Source organism: Schistocerca nitens, chromosome 1 (assembly GCF_023898315.1).
Source record: "Schistocerca nitens isolate TAMUIC-IGC-003100 chromosome 1, iqSchNite1.1, whole genome shotgun sequence".
NCBI classification, from domain to species: domain Eukaryota; kingdom Metazoa; phylum Arthropoda; class Insecta; order Orthoptera; family Acrididae; genus Schistocerca; species Schistocerca nitens.
The window spans coordinates 842,967,912-842,988,353 of NC_064614.1; the positions used below are offsets into that span (position 1 = coordinate 842,967,912).

At 38.7% G+C, this 20,442-nt stretch overlaps 1 protein-coding gene across 1 annotated transcript in view; it reads left to right on the forward strand.

Moving 5' to 3' along the window:
- Window positions 1-20,442, forward strand: part of LOC126263189 (ubiquitin carboxyl-terminal hydrolase 34) — a 524,696-nt gene that overhangs the window by 33,634 nt on the left and 470,620 nt on the right. Inside the window, exons 7-9 of the mRNA XM_049960250.1 lie at window positions 3,110-3,328; window positions 7,283-7,492; window positions 11,091-11,208. Coding sequence (XP_049816207.1) covers window positions 3,110-3,328; window positions 7,283-7,492; window positions 11,091-11,208 — 547 coding nt within the window. The remainder of the gene's footprint in view (window positions 1-3,109; window positions 3,329-7,282; window positions 7,493-11,090; window positions 11,209-20,442) is intronic.

The window sequence follows — 20,442 nt, forward strand, 5'->3', positions numbered from 1 at the left end:
CTCTTTCCTGATGAGGCAACAGTTTGTTGCGAAAGCTTGAATTTTGTGTGTATATTTGTGTTTGTTTGTGTGTCTATCGACCTGCCAGCGCTTTTGTTTGGTAAGTCTCATCATCTTTCTTTTATATATATATATATAAAAGACACACATACAAGGCCTTCGGAAGCACTGAATTGTCCGATAACTATCCGGATGCATATGAAAAAGGTGGAGTCAGACATTTCATATGAATTTTGGGGAAGGCTGTATCGTTATAAGCTTTTCAAAACAGAGAACAAACAAAAATCAGCACTCAAAACAATGCATGTCAATAGCAGCAGAGGAAGTATCGATATCAATAGGCCCTTGTTTCATGAATAACAATCTCTGCCGCAAGTATAAACATTCAAATTTTACAGAGTGAAATGCACTTACATATGACAAGAATGTTGTGCGAAGGGGTGTGGCGCTGCATCTTGGTACAGTTCAGACCAAATAATGTGCCTTATAATCTCTCAACAATCTCTCAAATGTATACATCAAGCTATTCAGGAAGATGCCCACTACAAAATAGCAATATTCTTGGGAAAAAAAATTTTTTTGCGCCTTCCCTCTCCTAATTAACTCCCAACCAATGATTATTGATTGTGATCGAGAACACGAGTGTCACTAAAATTTGTTGTGTCTTATAGTTAAAAGGGCGATTTTACAGACATTATAAATAAAACTATGGAAAGTCCAGGTCGCAAAAATCAACAATTTCGAAAACAATTGATTGCTACTCATCATAAAGATGACACACTGAGTTGCTAACAGCCACAATGAAAATGCTGTTACACACTAATCTTTGGGCCAGTCTTCTTCAGAAAAAAGAAAACACACACATTCACACAAGCTGGCACAAATGACCACTATCTCTGCCCTCTCTAACCGGAGAGCTAGAGCCAAAGCAGCTGGAGACAGCGGTCATGTTTGCCTGCTTATGTGAAAGTGTATGTGTGTTTTCCTTTATTTTCTGGACAAGGTTATGGCTGATAGCTTAATGCATAACAATCTTTTTTTCATGCCTGTCAGATTCTCAGTGTGTCGTCTTTACAGTGAGTAGCAATGGATCTGTCTCATTATTGTAGATGTTAAAAATATCTAGTTCTGGAAAAGTGAATATCCCCTGATCTGCTCAACAATATTTGACTTAAGTTTTTTTCTGCTCCTTGTTGTACAACACCTTATGGTGACTGAGTGTGAGAAATTAATTTAGAGTAAACTAAAAAAAATTATAAATTGTCACCATTCTAGGTTCCATAACAAGCTGGAAAGGGAGTAGCTTTGCAGTTTTGACTTCTGTTTATTGAATTCACGTACCCACACAGCTGTGTTCATTGAAAATTTATTAACTCGCATGTAATATATTTTAAAACATGTCAGTACCCTCCTCGGGCATCTTTCAAAGGCCGTCAGTATTCAAATTCTCAAGCACAGAGTAAATGAAGCCTGCATAGGCCATAAGATTATGACAACCACCAGCCAGCAATCTGCATAGTCTGACTGTCACCACCGTCTTGTAGCCCAAAGTTTATTTATTAATTTTGAAGTAAATTGATAATATGGGCAGCTGGCCACATTTTCACAGTACATGGTACGCTGAGATAGTGATAAGTTGCAGATAGGGGTAGCAGTGGTAGAATTTAAATAAACAGTTTCCATAATATTCATCTTATGTTCTTCTTCTTCTTTTTCTTGTAAGTCGTAGGCTCATAGTTCATTTTGAAATGTAACTTTTTATACTGTTCTAGAGGATACTTGGCTAGTGGACTTTTAGGTGTTCATTTTTTTTTTTTTTTTTTTTTTTTTTTTTTTTGTCATTTCATTTCACATCACATTCAACATCAACCGTGATGCTAACACAACACACACAACCTATACTCCATCATCGCACTTCAAACTCGTACTACTCACTACCCAAAGACAAAAGTATACCCCCAGCACCATGTAGCAAAGAAGATACTATCATCTATCGATCTATTTGTGCAAAATCATCTTTGAAACATATATTTCAAAAATAAAGTACAAATAATTGTTTATTATTGCTTATCTTTTTAAGAAGTCCATAATCATAATTACATTAAATGTTTATATCAATATTATGAGAAGGAAAGTTGGTACTCACCATATAGTGGAGATGTTGAGTCGCAGATAGGCTCAACAAAAAGACTCCTACAATTAAAGCTTTCAGCCATTAAGGCATTTGTCAACAATAGACATACATAACCCCCCCCCCGACACACACACACACACACACACACACACACACACACACACACACGACTGCAGTCTCAGACAACTGAAACCACACTGCGAGCAGCATCACCAGTTCATGATGGGTGGAAGTGGTAACTGGGTGGGGTGAGGAGGCGGCTGGGGTGGGGAAGGTGAGGGATAGGAGAGTATGTTGAAGTGGGGGACAATGAAGTGCTGTAAGTTAGATGGAGAGCAGGGGAGAGGTGGGGAAGGGGGGGGGGGGGAGATGGAGTAGCGGAAAAGAAGAGAAATATGAAGACTGGGTGTTGTGGTGGAATGACGGCTGTGTAGTGCTGGAATGAGAACAGGGAAGGAGGTGAATGGGTGAAGACAGCGACTAATGAAGGTGTTCATATATATGATGTTTTCATATTTTTGTATAGCTGTATGTGAGGTGGTATACTTTCAATGAACATAGCTGTAGGTGAGCTGAATAAACAGAAGTCAAATCATAACTTTTCTTGTCAGTAACTTCAAAATAATTTGGTGTTTGTGCAGTACATTATAAAGCACCATCGTCATTAAATTTAATTTTTTTTAGGGATAATTCGTAGTGCTTTGAAGTTTGTGTTTTTGGTGCATAGTCCCAGCTGATCCATCAACTTTGTTTTATTTATTACGTCCAGAATTAGAATTAGAACACTAAAGAAAGAATGGGTGGTGCAAATAGCTCAGAATCCCATCCCCACCTTGTTTATTTCTGAGTTACGAATTGGTACTGTTCTTGCATATTGTGTTGAACAAATCAAATCAGTTTTGTGAAATGTGTGCAAAGTAAATTGTTGTAACATTCATTGAAGAAAGTATCCTCGCATTGTTTGTTTTGTTCTAGGTAATAAAGCAGAGTCACATAATACTCAGCTTTTTAGCAATGGAATGCAAGATAACAGATGAACATATAGACATTATTTGGCAAGCTGCACAGTTAAAACACTGCAGTAAGCAAGTTCATGACCTCCTTCCTCCACTCATTAAAAACTTGGAATCTGGGCCTGTGTTACATCTGTACAATCTTCTTTGTAAAATGGAACCTAAAGACCACACAGAGCAGGTAAATATTTCATATTGTTTGTGTACTGGCAATGGTTGCATCTGTGGTATTAAAGCATGTCTTGTACAACATCTAATGTGCCTGGGGAGAAAGTAGTAAGGTGTAATCAGAAGTGCTACAGGAGTATGTGTTCTCGTATATAATAATATTGGGTTGGTGCGTAAGTTCATAGTGTTTTTCCATAAGTTTAATATAAGCAAAATAGATACACATAAAAGAGACATTGGTCATCAAAAATATATTCTCCTAACTGTTTACAAATCTGCCAATGCTTAGGCAACTTCTGATTCAGTGATTGTAGAAATCATTTGATTTTGTGGCAAAGAACTTGTCGAGCCATATTCAGAGCGCATTTTCAACCGCATAGGGAGTTCCTTGAAGGTTGTACCATATAGCGCAGAAAAGGTGAAAATCTGTGGGCGCTAGGTCAGGTAAGTAAGATGGATGTGGAATGACTTTCCAACCAAACTCTTATATTGTGTTTTTTGTCAGTCTATCAGAATGTGGGCTTGCGTTATTGTGGAATGGCATCACTTTACACAGTCTTCTTGGTCGTTGTTCTTCAATTGCGTCTGCAAGACCACTCGGTTGTTGACAATTAAATGTCAAGAGTGATGGTACACCTCAGGGAAGCAATTTATTGTACACCACACTGTTGCTTTTCAGACAGATGCACAACATGATTTTTGTTAATGCGTGCAGATCTTTTTACAGGGAGTTGCTGCTTTGGTTGGGGCTTGACAAATCCTTTCTTTTCCTTATGTTACCATAAAGACACTACCGTATTTACTCGAATCTAAGCCGCACTCGAATCTAAGCCGCACCTGAAAAATGAGACTCTAAATAAAGGAAAAAATAATTTCCCGAATCTAAGCCGCAGCTGAAATTTGAGACTCGAAATTCAAGGGGAGAGAAAAGTTTTAGGCCGCACCTCCAAATCGAAACAAAGTTGGTCCATTGTAATATGAGATAGAATTCAGGTCGAATGAATGACGATACAGCTGCAGTAGTTTGGTTCGAGCCGTAAGTTTAGCAGTTAAGCTTTACAAGGTAGCCATTGCTATGCGTCAGGCGCTCCGTCCTTATTTATGCGGGTACCCTTCGTTTTTCACGTGCTTCGTCTGGTTTGAATTGATTGCTTATTTTTCTTTGATCTGATAATTGCCGTTCTCTTTGTTATAGGTGTTTTCGTCACTCTAAGCTGAAAATGCATTACTGTACTGTGTCATGCATTGTTTGTCGCATTCCGATAATTAATGTTCACGACCTGTCGCCGCTCGCGGCATGGTTTGCTTTTGTGCGTGCTGCCGCCGCTTACAATAAAAAAAAAGAGAGAGTAATTGTCTCAGTAGCGAAACAATGGCAAGAGACTGCTATTTGTTGTTATTTACACTGCTGCTTTCTTTGATAATGATCAACAAGAACTAAATAATAAACTGCGTATGATAGAAGATGTTCTGAACGAGAGTTTAGCGAAAATTTTTCTCCGTTTGAAAATCTTTGCAGACGCCTCTTTAGTACATTATTTTCTGCACAGAAATTAGAGTCATCTTAGATTTAAAAATCTAGTCAATTGCCGTGCTTCATTTCTGACTATATCACTATTAGGCATAAGAATAATACGAATATGAACATGACATATGTGTATACTTCCGCGTTTGTGTTGTCTCACTCTAGTTTCGTAGTTTATTAGTCAGACAGGATTTAAATGAGATAGCAGCAAACACGAAAGAATACATGGCAAAATGTTTATATTCGTATTATTCTTATGGTGAAGAGAATACTGCATGTGATTCAGAATTCACAAAAGTTCCCATTAGCAACCATCTCTTCTCACAGGTAGAAAAAAAATCAGAATGTAGAATTGGCCATACTGACAAACATCGCAAACGGTCTTGCCAGTCGGATTTTCGTAGTACATTGAAAAGCTGCTACATTCGAAGATGAACAATACGGAATTTGTATTTACTTCGTTGGATAATGTATGAAAATGCAGTGGTCGAAATTCGGGGCAGAGAAAAAAGCTCGTCTTCCACTTTTTTGTTAAATTTATTTACTGACGCAGAGGTTTTGGCGCCAGTATTTATCTTTGTGCCTGTAAAGCATGCCTGTGTAGCGCTACATATATTTGACGGCAGAAGTTAGTTGTGGCGGCACCTACCAACATATTTCAGAACTTCCGCTTACTTTGCACTCGATTCTAAGCCGCAGGCGGTTTTTTGGATTACAAAAACCGGAAAAAAAGTGCGGCTTAGATTCGAGTAAATACGATATTTATCATCACCAGTAACGGTACAGCATAGGAATGTCGGTGTTGTTCACCAGGCAGTTGATGATGAACAAGCAGAGATGCACATATGGCCACTGGCTGATTTTTGTGATTTTTGGCTTAGAGCACGTGGTATTCATACACCTGATTTTTGAACTTCCCCATTACATGCAAATGTCACATGATGGTGGAATAAATCACAGTTCATCATGTTTGCCAGTTCTCGAGTACAATGTGGATCATTGGGGATTAATGTGTTTAAACGATCTTAATCAAACCTCAAAGATCTTCCTAGACGTGGAGGGCACTAATGTCAAAATGATCATCCTCAAGAGAAAACCATTTTCTTGACATCCCCTGCCCAATGACATTATCACCATCCCAATTACTCTACAACAGTAGTTGACCTGTAGTGTGATGATAATTAAGTGTTGTTATCAATAATTGTACAATCTCTGTCTAACAATGCTGTCATTCAATATACTGCAATACGTTTATTAAACTGCGGTAAATACTGTGTGTCATTCTGCTGCATCTATATAGCATGTGCTTTGGGGTGTGCACAAAATTTTTAACATGAATTTTCATTCTGCAGTGGAGGGTGCAGTAATTTGAGACGTTCTGGCAGATTAAAACTGTGTGCAAGCTGGATTGGGTTTATAATCTGGGACCTTTGCCTTGGAAAAGGTCCCATGTATGAGTCAGAGTCTGGCACAAAGTATCAATGTTGAGAGTTGATTTTCATGTTAGTTTAGCTTTGCGTGAGGATACGTAGCCACTGTAGTGTTCATTATAGATGGCATAAAGCAAACAGGACACACATTATGTTAAGAGATGACAGTAATAGTTGTCCAAGCATACTAAGTTTTCAAGGGAGAATCAGGAGCAGAAACAGTCGCCCAATGTGGTGGTCATCCCAGTCTTTCCAGTTATCTGGGTAGACAATGACTGGACGACACAGATTCCAGACTAGAGGCATCCAAAGTTTTCTTATTCCCCCACCCCGTGCATATGGTCACCTTTTTTCTTACATGCCGCTGTAGTAGTATTGGGAAAGGAAAAGAAAAATAGACATTTGGGTCATTGAAAGAGATCTGGAAAGTAGGGAGAAGATACTTGTGCATTGAAGCTTTGTGTTGGGCCGTATATAACAGACTGGTGTTTAGTACTTGTGTGCAAAATGCAGAAAAGACTATTGGTTGGTGCACAACAAGAAACCTAACATCATTGACATTTTCAAAGGATGGGAGCAAAATAACAAAATGATAAGATTGATGTTCTCGTATAAGTGCATCACTTAACATTCCAAATTCTGTTATGAAATGTAGTGGATAACCAGTATTCAGAATACTAATATTAGCCAAACTTTTTATTTTAATATATCAATAAATTAAGTAATTTTTTTATTGTAAGTGTGCCGACAAGGTACACGAAAATAATAAGTTGGGATGCAATTGTAGAATTTCATTATATGGATGTTTTTGGTTGCTTCGTTATGTATTTTAGAAATTTGTTTACAACTTTAGACTTTGCGTATGATTTTTAACTAACAGTGAAACGTTGGGTCCTGAAAAATTAACTTGTTTCTAAAAGTAACTCATTGATTGAACAACAGTCAGATGTTACATTTTGTGATTTATTTTGCTACTTAATTATATCTCATGTGTTTCCAAAATTATTTTCAGAGCCTGTATCTTGCTTCAGCACTTATAAAATTTATATGGACAAGTGCTGGAACCTACAGCCAAGTAACGACTGAGGCTCCTTTTTTATCAATGGGAAATAAAAGTGTACTGAAACCTGGTGTTAATGGCGCAAGAACCAACCGAACTGGTGACGTTAGCAGCAGTGAAAATAGCATCAGCATGGAGAATAGTAACTCTGAAGATGAGCAGGTCTGTATTAGAGAATTGTGTTTTTATCCTTTTTTCTCTCTGGGTGACATTTCTTGTGATATATAATAAATAGTCTGAAAACACTCTCTCTCTCTCTCTCTCTCTCTCTCTCTCTCTCTCTCTCTCTCTCTCTGTTTCTGACTCTGACACACACACACACACACACACACACACACACACACACACACACACACACACACAACAAACAGGGAAACAATAGTAAAGATATAAGCAAAAATATCATGTACACGAGGTATGAAAGGACAGTGCATTGGTGGATTTGTTATTTGTACTCAAGTGGTTCATGTGAAAAGATTTACAATGTGATTACTGCCACACAGCGGGTATTTTCAAATTTTGAATGCTTAAATACAAACAGCCACAATACAGCAATAGACATGAAAAGATGATTTTGCATCATGATAGTGCTAGACTCCATGATCCAAAACCTGTCAAAACATATTTGGAAATGTTGAGATGGAAAGTCCTACCCCCCTGCCATATTTTTCAGACATTACTCCCTCTGACTACCATCTTTTTTTGATAATGGCACACAGTCTGGCTGACGAACACTTCCAGTAATTGGATCAATTCTTGGATCTCCTCAAAAGATGCCCAGTTCATCCACCACAGGACTCATATGCTGCCTGAAATATGGGAGAAAGTATTGCCCAGTACTTTGAACTGTAAAGTTTTTGTAAGTTTTTTGCAATAAAGCCTCTAACTTTGAGGAAAAGCAGAGGAAGCAAAGTTGTAGATTTAGTAATATGTATGGAATGTGTTTTGAATGAAGGCCTCCATTAAATAATCTCCCCCTCCTCAGAAACAATGAAAGAAAAACCTTTTTTACTGCAAATGAGTTAATTTTTTCTCAAAACATTTCCCTTCAAAATTTATTCACTTTTGTACATGTTCAAGCTGTTTGTTGAGCACCTCTGTAACGCTGTTGCACAGACTGAACAATTCCATGACAAAATGCATTGCTCTATCTCCCTCCCTCCCTCCCTCCCTGCCTCCAAAGGAATCCAAATAGAAGAACCATACTCAAGAATTGGTAGAACAAGTGCCTTATATTCCACTTCCTTCATGGATGAGTTACATTCTTCCCACTAGTTGCTTTTTGTGGTCATTTCACTTAAGTTCGCTTTGGATAGTTAGTTCTAGATATTTTATGATAGATGTAGTTTCCAGCAGTTTATCATCAATAGTGTAGTTGTTCACTAATATGTTTCTTTTTCTTTGTATGCACAATATATTATATTTATCTAAAAACACAGATGATGTGACTTACCGAACAAAAGTGCTGGCAGGTCGATAGACACACAAACATACACACGAAATTCAAGCTTTCGCAACAAACTGTTGCCTCGTCAGGAAAGAGGGAAGGAGAGGGAAAGGCGAAAGGATGTGGGTTTTAAGGGAGAGGGTAAGGAGTCATTCCAATCCCGGGAGCGGAAAGACTTACCTTAGGGGGGAAAAAAGGACAGGTATACACTCGCGCGCGCGCACACACACACACACACACACACACACACACACATACACAGACACAAGCAGACATTTGTAAAGGCAAAGCTTGTGTCTGTGTATGTGCGGATGGATATGTGTGTATGTGCGAGTGTATACCTGTCCTTTTTTCCCCCTAAGGTAAGTCTTTCCGCTCCCGGGATTGGAATGACTCCTTACCCTCTCCCTTAAAACCCACATCCTTTCGTCTTTCCCTCTCCTTCCCTCTTTCCTGATGAGGCAACAGTTTGTTGCGAAAGCTTGAATTTCATGTGTATGTTTGTGCGTCTATCGACCTGCCAGCACTTTCGTTCGATAAGTCACATCATCTGTGTTTTTAGATATGTGTTTTTAGATATATTTTTCCCACGTGGAATGTTTCCCTCTATTATATATTATATTTATATACATTTGAGGGTCAACTGCCAGAGCCTGCCCCATTCATCATTCCTCTGCAGGTCGTTCTTAAATCAATACTGTTTTCTGATGTGGCTACTTTGTTACAAACAACTGCATCATCTGCAAACAGTCTTCAAAAGTTTCCAGCACTTTCTATAAGCTTGTGTCCCCCCCCCCCCCCCCACTAAATGATAGTGCGGGACGGTGTCGGATGACTTCCTGAAGTCAAGGAACATGGCATCAACCTGAGCGCCATTGTCTACAGTGCTATGGGTCTTGCGGAAGAACAGAGCGAACCAATTTTCGCAAGATCTTTGTGTGTGGAAGCCTCGTGGATTTTTCTAGAGGAGATTTTCACTCTCCAAAAAGTCATAATTCTTGAGCATAAAACATGTTCTGTAATTCTACTGCAAATTGACATATATGGGCATATAATTATGTGCATCTGTCCTGCAACTATTTATGCAAATACACATGACCTACACTTTTATCCATTCAGTAGCTACCTTTTATTGCTCCAGCAATCTATGATAAACTGCTGTTAGAAGGGAAGCAATTTCTTTCCCATAGTCTTTGTAGAATCTCATTAATATCTGATAAGATCCTGACACTTTTCCACTATTAAGCAATTGTAGTTGATTTTCTATTCCGAAAACAGTTATCTCAGTATCTGCCATTTCGGTGGCCATTCGGTGATTGAAAGAAAGGGCTGTGTTATGATCTTCTATGGCAAAACAATTTCTGAAGATTCAGTATTTTGGCCTTCTCTGAGTTAGCTTCCATTTCAGTGCCAATGTGGTCACTGAGTGAATGAATAGGGGATTTCGATCTGCTTACTGATTTTACGTAAGACCAAAACCTCTTAGGGTTTTTATAGGTATTCAGATCAGTTGACAAAATTGTATTTTCAGAGTCATTGTATGCCTCTCTTTTGCCCTCTTTACACTCTCTTTCGTTTTGGTCAGCTTTTGTTTTTCGGGGAATGTGCTGGCAAAAAATATTGCTTTTGTTTAATTACAGTATTATGAAAAGAACAGTTGCTACTCACCAGATAGCGGAAATGCTGAGTCGCAGGTAGGCACGACAAAAACGCGCGCACACACACACACACACCACACACACACACACACACACACCACACACACAGACCATAGTCTGTGACTGCTGAGGCCTGACTGCTTTTACGAAAATTTACTCACTGAAAAATGTGCAGCTCTCTCCAGAATAAAACCTGAAATTAGCTGCTGGCCACAGATGTCAACTGTAACAGTACACCATAAACAATAACAAGCAGGAACAATGCTCTGAATACCCCCATCTGTACGTATGTGCATTATCCCTGTCTAGTGCGTGTGTGCTGATTCAGAAGTATTTGGTATTGATGTCTGTATCCACATGCGAATAATTTGTCTGCTAATTCTCTAAGTTCCATCTATTCTGTCACCAGATGGCTGACACACTAGATCCATTCATGGCAGATCATCATCTAATACTCGCTTCCAAAATTAGAGATGTTGAGTTTGTACTATTACCTTCTAGAAAGACTGGTTTCATTGCTTGTCATTGATTTCATGTTAAATGATGATTGTTGGTTACAGGAACAATAAAAATGTATAAATACCATTTCAGTGATAGCTTTACATTCTTAAAAAAGTACAGCATTTATTTGTTACGTTATATTTGTTTTTTTCAGGGCTGTTGCATGCCATCAGATACTGCTCAGTTGATAACAAAGGAGAAAGATCAAGGTGATAAAACAGTAAATAATAGCAAACACAAAAAGAGCCCCATTAATGTTGAAAACTCTGACGGTGAGTGGAGTAGTTTTTATTACCATAAATGATTGATTACTTGGTGTTGTAATTGCAAAAGATTGCTTTCTCTCCTTGTATGAAGCAGGAAAAAGATCACTTAAAAAGAAAATATATGGCTCACTTGTGCGTGAGGCTCAACAAGAAGTGAAAAGGAAGAGTTTCTGAAGGATAGCTTATTAAGAGACATAATAATTAGTCTATTTAAATGTAAATGGGTGATTGTAACGAAGTACACTCTAGAACACTGCTTAGCTGGAAGTGCTCTGTAATGGGACAAATGATCTAACAGAATGGGTATTATTTAAATCACCAAGGCAATTAAAATAGTCAGCTCAAGAATATCACTTACAATCACTTGCTTGATTTGATGTGTTTTGCATGGCAGGATGAAATCCAGTTAGGATGCATTCCTGTAAATTTTACTGACATAAAATTTTTTGAATATGGTTCACTTAGAACACTGTGAAGAATGTGTCATTAGGCATATTTTTCAATCTTTCTCCTAATAATAATAATACCTTTTTTGGGGGGAATGGGGGTTGTTAAGTGGTACAGTGCATGGACTGACTTTTATTCTCAATGTTTTGTATTTGAATTCATTAACTCAAAGGTAATTGTGTCTACTGAAAGCAAAGTGTCAACAAATTCCATTTGTTCCCACAAAAGATACTGATTTGCACTCACAATGAGACCATGCAGACTGGCTCACTCCAGTATTCTTAATATGTATTGTATTTGAAGGTCAGTTCTGCTAAGTGTGAAACATGTTCATTTATCAACCCTTTGACCACTGTGGAAGTGTTAACTCCTCATGCTCTGCCACTCCCCAGGTACCGAGGATATGTTTAAATGCAGCCTGTGGGTTTTCCTTTTAAGTGATAGTGTGTCTCGTTCCTCAACCCTGTCATTGCTGTGGCTTGAGTTACTTCCATATGTTGGTGAATAAAAAAGTTTCGAGTATTTATCATATAAGGTACATGCCTCTTTGCATGCTATAATTTGCAAAGAACTTTGTTTTGATCTCTTGAACCATTTGTGAAATATGATGGTTGTAATGACCACATGACTCCAGATACGCAGGGACGGAACTGCGCCCCATGTGCACCCATCCACCCGATATAAAAACCAATAATTCAAGAACAAAATCAGGTATCATTCTGCTCTCAGTTTTAAATAAAATGTCGATATCTTACCTGCATTTTATACACAGTGACGTATCGCTTAAAATCAAACATACCCAACGTTTACACAATGTGTTTTTATCTCTGCAAACTCATTAAAATTTCGTGCAGTGATTTACTCTATTTGGTGCAGCACAGTAACTGTGACGAATAATAAAAAGATATGTATTCGTCTGTCAAACAAAGATATCAGATGGTAAGATGTGCAACCATCAAGTTTTTTCACTGAATAGTTTTCTTAAAATTAGATGATACATATTTCATAGCAGCTGAAATGCCATCTTACAGCATGGGTAGCAACATTAGGCAAGCGGATACACCACCATCAAAGCTGCAATCAACACAGAATGCAGAGAGCACATCTGTAGCAGTCAAAGGATGAAGAGTGTCACTGGTAGCTGAGGGTGTAGCAGTGTAGGTCTCGAAATTGCAAAGTTGCAGGTTTGATTTTTGGTAGTAGCAACTTTGCTGTACTGTTACTTAAATTTTTTATTACCAAATCGAAATGTTAATCAACAGATATTGATTAATAATTTTTAATATGAATCATATCTTTTTACTTTAAAATACTGACAGAAAAAAATTCAAATTTTAAATCAAACGCAGGAAACTCCAGATAGGAATATCAACAGTGTAGCAAAAGATAGATTTCTATGTACTACAAAGAAGTTGCAAGTTGCAGACAGGCACTATCAAAAGACACTCACATATAGCTTTCGGCCACAGCCTTCATCAGTAAAACTTGCATGCGCACCTATCCAAGCACACCTCAGCATACACGACTGCCAACTCCAGCATCTTGGGCTGGAGTGCAACATCATGTGGGATGCAAGCAGCAATCTGGAGGGGAAGGGGAAGGGATAGTAGAATATGGGTAGGGAGAGAGACAGTAGAGTGTGGGTAGGGAGAGAGACAAACATTGTCTGGTGGAGTGTGTAGGGACTAGACTGCCAACGGGTGCTGCATCAGGAGGTTGTGGGATAGGGAGGTGGGGAAAAAAGGATAGGAACGGGGAAAGACGAGTGGATGTGTTGGCAGAGGGCTGCAAATAAACAGGGTGGGACATGAGACTGGGAAGGAGACGACAGGAGAAGGTGGAAACTATTGGTTGAAGGATGTGGGGACAGTATTTTACCATAGGTTGAGGCCGGGATAGTTATGGTAGCAGCTGGATAGTCACAGGAGCAGAGAATGTGCGTTAAGGATAACTCCTATCTGTGCAGTTCAGAAAAGCTGGTGATGGAGGGAAGGATCCAGATGGCTCAGGTGGTGAAGCAACCATTGAAATCAAGTGTGTTATGTTCAGATTTATGCCACCGGATCTACTTTGCTCTTGGTGACAGGTTGGCGGTGGCTGTTCATCCTGGTGGACAGCTGGTTAGTAGTCATACCAATATAAAAAGCTGTGCAATGATTGCAGAAGAGCTGGTAAATGACGTGGCTGCGTTCAGAGGTGACACGTCCACTGACAGGATAGGATAAACCTGTGACAGGGCTGGAATAGGAAGTGCTGGGTGGGGGGATTGGGCAGGATTTGCACCACAGGGATATGATCCTTGTGGCAAGAGGTTGGGATTGGGAGTGGCATAGGGGTGGACTAGGATGTTGTGGAGGTTGAGTGGCTGACAAAACACCACTTTAGGAGGGGTGGGAAGTATCTCAGGTAGGACGTCCGTCATTTCAGGGCACGATGATAGGTAATTAAAGCCCTGATGAAGGATGTAGTTCAGTTAATTAAGTCCGGGGTGGTACTGGGTGATGAAGGGGACACTCCTATGTGGTTGGTTCTTTGGGATGGTGGTAGGATTGTGGGTGTGAGGGGAACTGGCACAGGAGATCTGTTTGCAGACTAAGTCTGTAGGCTGTGAAGGCCTGGGTGAGACCCTCAGCATACTACACAAGGTAGTTTTGTCACTGAAGATGCTCCATCCCCAGGTGGCTAGGCTATATGGGAGGGATTTTTTTTGTGTGACAGGGAACAAAGATAGGGTTAGGATAATGTTAATAAGGCATATAAGGAATGAGGTTGTGAATTTGGAGTGTGAAGGACGTTGAGAAAGGTAGTTCATCTCTCTTCCCATCTGTATACTACCACCCCTTCCCCTTCCCCAACTCCCTCCTGATTGCTGCTTGCGTCCCATGTGATGATGCGTTCTGGCCTGAGATGCCGGAGTTGGCGGTCATGTATGCATGAGGTTTTTTTGCTTTTTGTGTGTGTCTGTCTGCGTGCGTGCGTGCGTGCGTGTGTGTGTGTATGTGTTGCTAAATTCAAATTGTATATGGTTTTTATAGACATATGAAATGCCTGTATGTTAAATAAAAAATACATTCATGAATAATATTGTTTAATCTCCAGAAATGAACAGGTAGTGTTTTGTATTAGTGGTTCCAAGACCTGCACACACCGGTACTAGTGACTCTTTGAATGTGCTCAAAATGTTTTGTACTTTACAGTACTCTAAAATAGTCTGATCTTTAAAGGCAATTTTTTTGAGCTTATTGGGAATTGCATCATGCTATTTGTTAAATTAGTGTTGTGAGCACTGATGTTCAACTTCCTGGAAGAATAAAGATAATGAAGGAGGTCCAGTCTGTAAGATCTCCTTGTCAGATCTCCTTTTAAACTGTAAAAATAAGAAAAAAGGGAAAAATATTGAACAGAAGTACTCTAGTTTCAGTTTCAGCTCCACAGTAACGGAATAACACATGAAGTACAACTGTGGAGGTCCTTCAAGCATTTCTAGTTTTCAGCTATTCCATTGTTGTTAATACTTTCAGCAAAAGACTGAACTATTGAACTGACTATGAGTTGATGCTTTGTTAGAAGTACAACAGTGTACTGGAAGTCAGTCGTGATAAAAGCTTTCAGTGACTCTTTTAATTACGTATGGTTATAACACACTTATTTACTGTAAACTTCTTGCAATTATCATATGAATCATTCTGCTGTAAATCAGGAACAATTTGTCACCTATCATAATCCTAGTTCTTACTGTAAAAGTATCTTATGTGGATTTCACTATCCTGCATTCACATTCACAATTTTTGAAGTTGTTAAGCATACTTCAGTGAATCTTCATTAAAGAAGTGACCCTGTTTCTTGCAACAAGAGCTGAGAGTCTTCAGAATATCATCATAGTTCATCTTGTATCACTGTTCATGAATTCCTTTAATCATGAAAAGTAAAGATGGAAGATAATTGTCGTTTGTAGACTACACTATGTTACAAGAATTTTTTTTTTTTTACTTGCGTCATTTTTCTACTCCATCTAGTGTCCTTGATTATCTGATTCACCCATCAGCTAGTGTCATTTTTATAATTCCCCAGGAAAGAACATTCTAATAAGAACAATTTCTTGGGCAGTGATATTTAATCAGTTAAAGTTTATTTTCATGTTGCAGTTTTCTGTTGTAGCAAATGTTAACGGTAATTATATAACAAAATGGTTTTGAAGAGGGTGAAATTAGTTCCATTTAAAACTATCAAGTACTTGCTGTAGAAAAAGATGAGTAGATTAATTTATTGAATGTTTGTAAAGTGCATAATTAAATGGTGACATGACACCATGTCTAGATAGCTGAGCTGTATAGATATACTTTTCTGGTCAGTATACAATGCCACGCATATTTATTGTACAAAATTAATTTAAAAGAATATGGTTGGTTAGCTTTGTTCGCGTGATCAATAGAGCATAATGGTGACCTCTTGCTATGATGTGGAATGAGTCAGTTGTGCAATTATAGTACATCTCAGCAGAAAATAAGGCAAGATCTGGGACATTTACATTATTTCTTAAGTTTCTTACTTGCATACTGTAGTTTGTACTTTAATATGTTCATTCTCTCTCTCTCTCTCTCTCTCTCTCTCTCTCTCTCTCTCACACACACACACACACACACACACACACACACACACACCATACTACACTTTCTGTGGAGTTAAACAAGTTGTTAAGCAGATATATTGGTTTGTGTTTGAATTTAATTTTATATTATCCAATAAATTTTTTGGGTAAGTTGGTTAATGGTTAAAGATTTTTATGGCAGAATGTGTCATTCCTTTCTGCATCGCATTTGAGTGCTGGATAGTGTGAATCATATCTGCTTCTTCTACTATATTTATGAACATTAATATTGTTTTCAAACTGTAATTGAGTGTTGACTACAAACTTCATAAGGTGTGTGTGAAATCTTATGGGACTTAACTGCTAAGGTCATCAGTCCCTAAGCTTACACACTACTTAACCTACATTATCCTTAGGACAAACACACACACCCATGCCTGAGGGGGGACTCGAACCTCCTCCAGGACCAGCAGCACAGTCCATGACTGCAGTGCCTTAGACCACTCGGCTAATCCCGCGCGGCCTAAACTTCATGAGGAAGGAAATGTTTTGTGAGACTATTATCAGTATGCCCAACTGTTAAAAGAGCTCTCTCCAAGAGGCTGAAGAATGCACAACACATACTATTCTTATGACACACTTCTGTGCAACAAAAACTTTCTTCATCAGTAATGAGTTTCTCCAGAATATGACAAGACATTATTGAATGACAGTAGCAAAAGTAGGTCCACTTTTTAAGATTTTCATCTGACTTTATATGTAAGGCAAAAGTTGTAAGGCTTAGACATTTGAGAAGATTGGTAACCTGTTATTTCCAGTTCATGTTTGTACCAATATGAACATACAGGAATTTATAATATTCTATTTCGTTTATTGAGATACACGCAGACATTATTTCTAATGGTGTAGTCAGCCTTGGGCCATACTGAGTTGCATGCATTGTGTTTTATCTATATTCAGTGACAATCAGTTGCTGAGAACCAATTATTAATACACAAGAAAATATTATTTACATTTTCAGATGTTTTAAGTTATTGCATTTAGGCTTCATTATAACACTTGCATTATTGGCAAAGAGAGACTATTGCTTCTGGGATATGTGATGAAAGATTATTTATATCTAAAAAAGCAAGAGTGGACCCAGTATCGATCTCTGTGGTATACCTGCTGTGATTATTCCCCCCCCCCCCCAGAAGATGCTGTATCATTGTGTGCAATCACTGAGCTTGTTAACACATTTTGCCTCTTTAGTAAAACCCTGCGTTTACAATTTTCAAGGGACTTCAAAAAAAAAAATTGTATAAAAGTGGGAAATAATGATTTAAGCTGTAAAAGTTGTGTATAGGATACCCTCTCACATTTTTAGTTTATGTGTATGTACATAATAGGCATCAAAATATTTGTCAGGGACTTGTTTATTATCTAATAAAGATTTATTATCCAATAAATTCCCGGGATGGGAACTGATAACTTTCTGGGAAGTAGAAACATTTGATCAATTTCATGTGTCATAATCTCTTTGGAAAGCCTGCAACTCTAATTTATTATTTAAATAATGAAACACTGCACCAGTTACGTATTTTTTCATGCTTAGCTTGTTGCATTTTGAGAATTTTTTTTTGTCTTGTACTCAAGTGCAAATATTAAATATTTACATAAGTATTTTTTGAGCTGTTTGTGTATGTGGTGTTTTGCGTGTCATGCACTGTAGCCTTTATGAGGTTATCAGGTACTGTGCCTCCTCAATTATGTAGAAAATGCACACGAGCAAACTGTCACTCCCATTGTTACTGTAACAAAAAAAAAAAGTATGTAAATGCTGCAGCTGGCAACAGGAATAAATTCTCAAAACACGTTTTACTCAGCATGGAAAAGTACATAATTGGCACTGTGTTTAAACAAAAAACAGTTGAGCAACACGAAGTGAGTGAAAGTCTCAACTAGCTCTACAAGTGGCCAAATGACGAAACGTGCTAAATATGGTTTGACAGAGGTGTGATGATGATCGCAACAATCATGAAACTGTGCATGTGCCATAGAGAAAATTTGAAAATGGTTGTGATTGGTCTTGATATCTTTATTTGAACAAACCTAGTTAATCATACTGACCACCACATCGACTAGAGCTTCACAGTGGCAGGAGATATGGCACGAATTGTTCCAGCTTTTACATGTTTACCGGTTCATATTCACTGTGTAGAGTGCTCTGGTGTCAAGAAACTTGATCACGTAATGCTTGTAAGCACTACTTGGTGGCCAGTGTCATGCAAGCGCCATTTATGGCAGTTTTTTGTCCCATGAACATTTTTTCATAAAATGTAAATCGCAGGAAAATTATACATATGTTGACTCAATATCGGATGCGAATTAAAATTGTGGGCATAGTAAATTTTACGGGACCGATAAAAAGTGCTGTAAGCGGTGGCAAAACATTAATTACGGGAACATAAAAGTGTGATTATACTGTACTGAGTTAGACAGGATGAACTCTAGGTACCAGAAAGGTCTCCGATACCTTAGTATTTTAACTTCTCTAGAAGAATACTGCTGCACAGTCAAATGATCATTGTAATAACTTGACTGAAACAGGGAGATGCTCTGTCCCTCTACTCTTTAGTGTAGCCATAGAGAAAGTTGTGAGAAAACTCAAACTAATATCAGCTTGGATTCTCCAGGCAAATATAGTTAAAGTGTTGGCTTAGGCAAGTGATACAGTTACAGTTGTTGTTGTTGTTGTTGTTGTTGTTATCTTCACTGTGAGGATTGGTTTGATGCAACTCTACATGCTACTCTGTCCTGTAAGAGCCTTTTCATCTCTGAATAGTTACTGCAGCCTACATCCTTCTGAATCTGCTTAATCTGTTTATCTCTTGGTCTCCCTCAACAGTTGTTATCCTTCACACTTCTCACCAGTACTAAACTGGTGATCCATTGATGTCTCAGAATGTGTCTTATCAACCAGTCTTTTATTCTAGTTAGGTTGTGACACAAATTTCTTTTCTATTCAGTACCTCACCTAGAATTAGCAGCAACTTTTGATGTCTGTCTCACTGATGGGAATGTGACATGACTGCTGAGGTAACCCCAGTGGTGAGACGGCTTTCCTTGCCATGCTGCCACAAGTTCTGGAAATCAGAGAAATATGAGAATTTCAGTTGTGTCAGGGAAATAGGGAAATTTGGGGAAAAAGACCCCTCGTAAAATCTTGTTTTTGTCCCAGTAAATGAAATGGTTTGTTTGCTGAGATATCATGCATTGTCACTGGCTGAGTGTAGCTGAGTACGTGCGTCGCTTCCCTACTCCCTCATTCTTACTGCTTCTCCCTTTCCCACCGCTCCCCTCAGCTTTCAGTCGGAGCTGCCACCACTTCTTGCTGCTAGTCTAACAGCTGCCAACAAGAGGCAGGGAGGCGTGAGGGGTGGTTTGTTTGGATCTGATTGTCAGGGATTGTTGATGCAGCGGTCATAGACAGCAGTCATGTGAGCATGAGTTGTGTCTGAGTGATTGTGTGAATGTGTATATGCTCTCATTTTCCAACAAAGGCTAAGGCTGAATATTTATTTTTGAGAGTGTGTGACACGTGAATAGCTGGCCACATGAGTGGATTTCCATGACGGGCCAAAACCACAGGCCATTTCTGCAGGTTTATCTAATGGATCGGGCCTGCCGATCTGAAGCCCATCTTTTCCCACTAATGTGCAGACCCTGCCCATCAGATCTAGTCTCACCGATCTGTCCGCTGGCCGTGTTTGTTTGTGTGTGGGCATAATGTGGCGGATTTTCGTGGTTTATCCGTGGACCCAGGACATAGGAGCTCCTCGGCAGGCCAAAGGCCACAGGCGATGGATTTCAGGAATTGTGACTATCTCACCACAAGTACATTGTACAGTGTGGCATTTTATAGCCATTTTATGTTTTGTAGTACATTTTGACACTTCGAATGTACTTTATATATTAGAAAATATGGATGATAAGAAGAAGAAAATTGTGGCAGTCGCTGATGGTTTGTACACTATGTACTCACGTATTTCTCAAAAGAAAAATCACACAATACCTGTAAATAATAGACGTAACACAGTGAGTAATAATTGACAATAACGAACATAGTAGAACCAACATTTTATCGGCAGTCATCTATAGTGTTGGTTTACACACATCTTCCCTGTCTTATACACTTCTTTCAAGAGACCTACTTTTTTCTGAGG